An 8305-nucleotide genomic window follows, 5' to 3' on the forward strand; every position below is an offset into this window, starting at 1 on the left:
CTGACAAAGATGTCCACCCACGCAAAAAGTCCCTGGGCACCAACACCTGAGCCCTTCTCTGTTTGATGATGTTGTTTTTTGTGTGTTGTTGCAGACAAGCTGAATGAAAATGAAAAGAGCACAAACAAAGAAAAGAATAAACGAAAGTTTCCACAAAGTCTCTGGGCACTCACACACACACTCTTGCACACTGCAGGACACTATGTCCTTTCAACGTTTTTGTCACCGTTTCCTGTTGCTGTTTTTTCTCTCCATGTTCCTGCCTCTGTTGATGTTGTCGCTACTGTTGCTGTCGCCCCTCACAAAAGATTTTCCCAGTGTACACAATGACGAAACAAGAAAAACCGAAACACCAGCCCCACTCATAAAATGTTTGTTGATCTTTTTATACTCGTTTGTGGCGGAGGAAAAATGGTTTATGTGATTCGGGAAAGCAGATGAAAAAGCCTAAGTATAGAGTGGATCGGCTTTAAGAGACACGGACACTTGTTGTGGAAAAACCTAAGTACTGCAAATCTATGGAAAAATTTAAGATCTTTAGAAGGAAAATCAATCATTGGCTGTACTTTTATTATTATTTGTATATGTTTTATATTCTTATCACTTTTGACACTCATTACTGCAAGACTTTTCGACTGACTGCCCTAAACAACTTATTAGATGAAAGGCTCATTCGAAAAGGTTCAGCTAAAATAGCTCTTAGTTTTAAAAGTTCTAAAATGTATGTGGAGTTTCAGCCATCTTTTTCCTGCGATTTATGACCAAGAAGAAAGGGTTTCACATTTTCAGTTTGTTGTTTATTTCTTGGATCAATACTTACTGGCCAGGCTCCTGACCTTCCCTGCGCAGTTTTCCGCACTTCCCCCACCGAAGGGCGGAAAAACCCGCAAAGGAGTCACGCACAACCGATACTTGAGAAGTGTTATCAAGTGAACCATAAACATTTCTTGCACTTAAAAATTTCCAACTCAATTTTCGCCAGCCGACAAGCGAACACAACCCGCACACTCGCACACACCACACACCACATGTAATTGTATTGATGAAAATGTTATTTACAGCAATCAACAGCCAATATGTGTCTGGCCTCGGTGGTAGTGCGGGTGTAGCTGTGTGGGTGTAGGGATAAGGATGCGGATGCGGATGCGGATGCGGATGCGAATGCGAATGCCTTTCCGCATCCGCTTCTTTCGATTTGGGGGTTTTCTTCTGCGATGTGTCTGTCATCATATCAATTACACCCAAGAGCATGCCAATTTATTTGCCAAGTGCTTCCACTGCCAATTCAAGGAACGCGGATGTGAAGTTTCGAGCACGACTGAGTCGACACTTGAAGCATTCAAACTTGGTGTTGCTTAATTCCGTTCAATGGGCGGGATAGCTTAAAATAATTCTGGTATAAAATGCAGGCATTTACCGGCATTCAGCTTGGTTCTTCAATAAAACATAAAGGGATTTAAAGCTTACTGGATCGCACAACACGAAAAGCGAATTGATTGTCAAAGGATTAAGATTGCGGACTTTATAAGTTTGCCTGCCGCTTGCAGAGCGGTTGCCCAGAACACTAAATGCCAAATATAAATCAACAAGAAGCACTTAATTTAATAGAAACTTCTATCGAAAATCTTTAATTTAACTAAAGAGGGTTATGACTCACCAGGGAGCTGTGGAAATGGGCAGTAGGGAGATTAGCCCAGAATTGAAGAAGAAAACAGATAGCGAGGAGGATAATACGCATACGACCCGTTGTACAAGGCAAATTTAAAAGATTAAAGCAAACTTATCAAACACCCGACACTTCTGACCTTGCTAACTGCTTGCGATTTGTATAATTTATGGCAAATCCTTAGCTCAGGAAGGACCTGCCCTTTGCCCGACAAATGAGGCGACTTCCGGCAGCCGCAATTTGCCCGCTCTACGGCAAGTGGAAATGGCTTTGCTCAAATGAGGATATTGCAGATGTGTGGTTAGCTGCCTGACCGAAAGGACTCGATTTCCGCCCTCAAAAGTCCGGCACTTGCCTGCCGCCCTGTTGGCCATCTTTGTGCCACCTCAAGCACATTGCGGTCGGCCGCAAGTTGCAGCTGTCTGTGTGGCACTGGACACTGGGCACTGGGCACTGGGCACTGGGCACTGGCAGTCGGTAGTCCCATTTCGGCACTTAAAAATTAACTTTACACGAGTTCCATTCAACTTTAATGCCACCACCGCCCACACTTCCACATGCGCCCTCAACACGCCGATTAATCGCCGACTGTCGTCTGTGGGCCGCCTGACATTTGCGCCCGCCCTTGACCGCCCACTCGGTGTCCTAATGAGCCGTAAAGGATTCCCACCCGCCCATAGGCCCACCCTTGCACACACACATAAGCGCATTCTGCCCGCCAGGGCCAATTTGCATCCCATTTCGACTGGCATCTTTGGTGGGCGTGCACGTGGAGAAAATCGCAGAAAGGTCAACCAGAGATCGTTTTACGCATGAAAATTATACTTGCGGCATCTCATTACGACATTTAAATGCCATAAAGTAAAGTATCGTTTACGCCATTTCCACTGATTTCATATTCAATAAACTCGCTTTGGGAAATTACTTGTAAAATCTGAGCCAACTTCTCATTATAACTTTGACATTGTTGTTAGAAGAAACGAATTTTCTATGACGAATATAATACCTAAGAGGCGGTGCTGAATTCTCCCTGTGCACTTGAGCGCAACAAGATGTTTTGATTGAAAATGCCAGCCAGACATACACACAAATCGGAGCCACACACACACACACATTTGCAGCTGAGACTGTTTAGCATAAATTTGGCAGCTTGTAAACCATGGAATTTGTGCTTCTGACTGTTTGCAGAGGAAACCACTGGCCAGCCGGAGGCCAACTGCCACATCCTCGGAGCTGCTTCGTTTCGGGGCCTTCGAGTAGCGAAAAGTGACGGGAAATAGCACGTACTTTAATCAATCCTTGATAAATATACTTTGCTCCTTGTGGCTGGCACTGCTGCTTTTGCTAAAATGCTGCTGCTATAATCGCTGCTAATTGCATCAATTATTGGCCAAGGCTTTGTGCTATTTATGCGAAGCGGTCCAAATTGAATTCGAAATCGAAATTGCTTAACCGATTAATCAAACCAATTTCATGCCACCGAAACGAACTGAGGCGCACTAAATGTAACAATAATCGGGTGCCTTATATACGTGTATACAAATACATTCCGAATACATGGCTTCGATAATGGCTCATTTCTCGGGCAGGACGAACATCAAAATGTAATTTACCACAAATGTTGCGCAAACATCAATTATCCCTAATTGACTGTGAACGTGAAATTAACGTTTATAATTATGTGACAGAGTCGCTGGAGCGGAAGTCCGAGCTCCAGTCCGTGCGAATTCTCGTAGGCAGCCATGTAACTTTTAATGTCCTGCCCAGGATCCAAAGGGGGCCGTGAAATGAGGTCCTGGCAATCGGGCATTTTGTGACTGTCAGCCGACAAGGTCGCCGTTAAGCAGGCGGGATTGGGTGCCCCTGCAGCTTAGCCTCTGGCGAAACTTTGAGCTCGGCCCAAGTCGGGATCCTGTGGCTCCCAGGACCCCGGAGTGGTTATCGAGTGCCGGGCAATAAATTAGCCAAAGGGGCGTGGCCGCGACAAGTTCGTGCGCGAAACAGCCCACTTGGAGCTCCACGGTGCTATTGACCTTTTGGCGGAGCCGCACGAAAGGTCCTTTTTGGGTGACCCGCCCTAATGAGTCATTAAAGTGTTATGATAAAAGTGCTCTAGGTGATAAGTCTAGATAAGCCGGCTATAAAGCAGGCATTTAAATTTAGTTACTGAACAGGATTAGAAATGGGCACTCTTCTGATTTCAAATATCAAGTAATAAGTGTAAATTATTATTTTTACTTGAAATCACATGGACTTTGCAGACGCCATAGGTCCCACCTCACACGGAGTAGATCATATCGGGCAAAACTAACTCAAGTGATTATCTGCCTCCCTGCTGTTTTTTTTTTTTATTTTCGACATCGCCGGGGGGCTATAAAAATTGCAAATTACCCAGTTGGCCTGGGGCGTCTGCTAAGCGGGCTATCCGGTCAGGCTCTTCAATTATTTAAGCTAATTGCGACCGCAATGCGAAGGACGAAGGGCGACGGGCGACGGGCCACTCGGCGTATACGCAATGCAAATGGGCGAGGGATTTTAGAATTTTAAGCGGCCTGAAGGAGAAGGAGGTGCCTGTGAGCCTGTAATTGAATTGGGCGACCGAAGATGATGGGTTTTTTGTTGGTTTGGCTTAAGGTGAAACGGGGCTGGGAGCAAAGCACTTGGAGGATGGGAAAGCCCTTGGAATTTCCCCCCAAAAATACCACACACGCACACTCACACATTTTTGATAATGTTGTTGTTACTGTTTTTATTCTCAGCCCCTCAAAAAAAAAAAAAATGAAGAAAGCCAAAAGAAACTGAAAACCAGAAATTGGAATTTCAGCTACCGCTTTTCTTTGCCCATTTTGCCGCTCTTTTGTTGTTGCTATGGCTGCTTGTTGTTGCTCTTTTCCTAGTTTTTCCACCCACTCTTTTATTGTTTTGCTGTTTTCAATCATGCATTTTACTTTGACTTTTACTGCACCCAAAAAAGAAGAGAGGAAAAGCCTGGGAAAAATGGTTGAAATGGTTGAAATCAAGGGGAAATCTGCCCGGAAAAGCCGCAACGGGTTTCGTCTCTATTCTTATTGCTGTTGTTGTTGTTGTTGTTGTTGTGTCGCTCCCCCCCCTTCGTTTTTCACCGCCATCCACCACCCACCTGGTGTTGTTGTTATTGTTGCTCTGGCTGTGCATTGTTGTTGTTGTCGTTTCACTTTGTTGCTTTGCTGTTGCTGCTGCCGTTGCTGCTGCTGCGTTGAAACGGCAATTTTGTTTACAGCCACACTCCACAGAAAAAGAAGAGAATAACACCCGAACTTTTCCGGAAACACTGCCTGCAAATTGTATGCAAACACTCGAAACGAAATAAGACAACAAAATGTTAATTAAACGCTTTTTCTCGCCTTTCTACTCTTTCACCCCTCTCTGTCTCTGTCCCTGTCTCTTTCACACCGTATTGTTTTTTAACTTTACTGAATCGAATTGTTGCTTGTTTTCCTGCTTACTTTTCAACTTTATTCGGATTACTTCGGCATTTGTTTGTTATTTCAAACTTTTCTGTTCTACATCTTGACGTCTGCACTCTTGTTTAACTTTGTTATTCATTCTAATCAATTAATTTTAAACCAAAATGCCTTTAATATGTTTTCATTATTTGTATTGTACACATTATCACTGCTTTTCGTGCCCTGCTCCCCCGTTTTTTCTCACAGTGTCACGTGGCCGCTGCAATGGTGGCCGCCTCCACCTCCTTCGGCTACCACTCGGTGAACCAGATCGACCGGACGCTCATGTGACGGCAGCTGAGCAGTTGCAGCACCTGCAGCGGGGGCAGCAACTGCGGCGGATCGCGGTCCGCCCACCACCAGCACCACTCCTCGGGCACGGCCACGCCCTCGTCCTCGCAGCGATCCTGCACCAGATGCCAGAGCTTCCACCGCCACCACCACCGCTCCAGGCGCCGCAGCTCGGGGATGCAGTTGCGCGGCGACTACAACTCCACCACGGCGGTGAACAGCGCCCTGGCCAAGACCATAGTCACCATCAGTGCGCCTCCGGTGGCGGCTGCCTCGGCCAGTTCCCTGCACTTGGGCGTCGGCGGACGTCCTTCCTCGGTGTCCACCCTAACGATCGCCTCGGTGCCGCCCACTTTGAGTGGCAGTGGCAGTGCAGGGGGCTCTGTGAGTGGGGCCACCACTCCACTGGCGCCCAGTCTCAAGGCCCTGACCCCGGGACCGTCGAACTCGTCGGGTCACCACGTGTCCTTCATGCCCATGACGGGCATGAAACGGTTACGCAGCTCGAACGCCTCGCTGGGATCTCCGAACGGAGTCATCAGCTCTGTGGGCGGAGCGGACACCACCTCGGCGCCCTCGCTCATCGATGCCAGCGAGGACCAGGTCCAGATGAGGAACACATCCACCCACAGGATCCTGGAGCAGTGCCAGAGTGTCCAGAGCCAAATAACTACTCTCGGCGACGTGGAGGACGACGAGGAGGTCAGCGACAGTGAGAGCGAGAGCATCGGACTCGCCCTGGTGGAGACCACGCCCCAACTGGAGAGCCAGCCCGTGGAGGCATCGAGTTCCTCCAGCTCCTCGGTCAAGTAAACTCAGCAACAGAACCACGGAAACAAGCCCAGAAATTAGCCTTAAGATACAACCATATACATAGGTGTGTTTATCCGGAGCGGTCGATGGGAGCGGAATATTTTGGACACTTCTAAGCCAGTCAGATTTGTATTCCCTATAGCTACCAGTTCCACCAGCTCTTCAGGTTTCAGTCAGGAAGTGCACCATGTGCACCAGGAAAAGTAATCATTTGGCCAGCAAAGATATGCGTGTGTAGCTAGTTTTACCTTCAAGCGAATCAATAGCACAGCTCAAACCGAATTGCAATTGGCCTAGAAGTATCCATTGAGTGCCGCCACCCCATGGGCAGCCCATCCGAAGTGTGTACATAGCAATCTAGACTCGCCTAGCCACTCATTAGCTTATCGATCGGTGATAGAACACTATGCAACAGGAAAGCCCCCCTACATCGGCTCCTTACCACCGGGTTGCAGTGGTTGCATAGTGGGATTAGTGTAACTGTTAGCTCTCATATCTTAGATCTTCCATTATGTAAATGTTTGTTCTGTGAATCCGTTCTGTAAATGTCCCAAACGTCTAGCAATTGAATTGAAAGCTACGTCTTCAACCTGTCCAAGTACCTGACTCTGTGAAATCCAAGAAGATACTATGCGAATGTACATAGCTTTACTTTGACTCCTCTGTCGCTCAACTAGCTTTTCTGTTACTCGAAACTTGCTTGTTCGTTATCAAATGAAATTCTACGGGTGCAATATGAATTTATACCAAGTTAAGGACTCGAACAATCAGGCAAACAGGCTTCAAGACCAGTTCCCAGTCGTAGGAGGTCCAAGTACAAAGTCATAATCACTGCAGTTGTTGGCTAATTATCTGCCCATCCTCTACTATGTTCTTTGAACTACATACTCGTACATATGTATATCCAATATAGCAATATGCATAGGCTGCATTTTAATTGTGCTTCAGACAGCCGAAAGTTCGGAAATTGCGGCAGCTTAATGAATTAATCCCTCAAAAGGCTCGCCCTTCCATTTCGGTACCACTACATGTATGCTTATGATGGCTAAGCTCCTCCGATTCCGATTCCGATTCCGATTTTGCAATAATTAATGTGTGCAATTAGGATTGATTGCCCCGCCCCCAGGGTCGGCGAATAAATCGAGCACGAGAATGGGGTTTTTGTGCGGAAAACTAATAACAATGGCGAGACGTCAGTTTAATGGATGAGTGGGAACAAACCATGGAAAAATGTTGCTCATTGTTTTCAAAAAACAAACAAAGCGGAATGGCTGCTGGCCAGGGGAAAGCGGAGAATGAGGAATTCCAAACAAATGGCAATTATTAATATTGAATATGGTAGCGCATAAGTGACATACATAGCTCATAGAGTCCTCGTTGTGTCTGTATCGGTGTATCGGTGTATCGGTGTGCAAGCATGTCTAGTCTAAGTGTACATGTAAATGCATTATCCTTAAGCATTATCCTTAAGCTCCGAGCAAGATTGTAAACTCAATTGATTGCCACGCAGCCTAGGCTAAGCTGCAAGTGCAAACGGCAAACCTAGATTTATATATTGAGTGTACTATACTGTAACTACCATATACAAACTACGCAAGGAGATTAAAAAGCGACAACTAAGACGGAACTCTGGCGATGACTTTGTCTTATTTAAATTTCAGAGCGGGCACTAAGGGCATCTTTGCGGATTTGCAGATTTGCGGATTTGTGGTCCTCCTGGGGACTGATGGGGATGTTTAAGGATTGCTCGCAGGGCTGTAAATGCCATGAGTTGCCACACTTGATGGCGATGGCGATGGCGATGGCCAGCCAAGCAGGAAGACAAAGTGCAGTGCCAGTTCAGTTCAGTTCAGTTCAGCAAACAACTGGCAAAAAGTTTACACTTTACATTTTCGGATCATGGCCCCGGAATCCTTTGCTCCCCAAAGGGGTGTGTTGGGGGGCACGGGTGAGTATGTCAGTCAGTCGGTTGGTGGGAACAGCGGATATCTTGGCCATGGATAGACAGCTGCACGAGTTGCAGTCAGCAGTCAGCAAAGTGCGAAAGTGC

The 8305-nt window shown here is 46.6% G+C and overlaps 1 protein-coding gene across 1 annotated transcript; it reads left to right on the plus strand.

Annotated features, from left to right (window-relative positions):
* The first annotated feature begins 5376 nt into the window (after nucleotides 1-5376).
* On the plus strand, nucleotides 5377-7872 carry LOC113563723. The gene is made up of 2 exons (XM_026975812.1): nucleotides 5377-5412; nucleotides 5449-7872. The coding sequence occupies exons 1-2, from the start codon at nucleotides 5377-5379 to the stop codon at nucleotides 6253-6255; spliced, it is 843 nt and encodes a 280-aa protein (XP_026831613.1). The 3' UTR covers nucleotides 6256-7872.
* The last annotated feature ends 433 nt before the right edge of the window (nucleotides 7873-8305 follow it).

This window comes from Drosophila erecta, unplaced genomic scaffold (genome assembly GCF_003286155.1).
Source record: "Drosophila erecta strain 14021-0224.00,06,07 unplaced genomic scaffold, DereRS2 tig00000000-arrow-pilon, whole genome shotgun sequence".
Lineage (NCBI taxonomy): Eukaryota > Metazoa > Arthropoda > Insecta > Diptera > Drosophilidae > Drosophila > Drosophila erecta.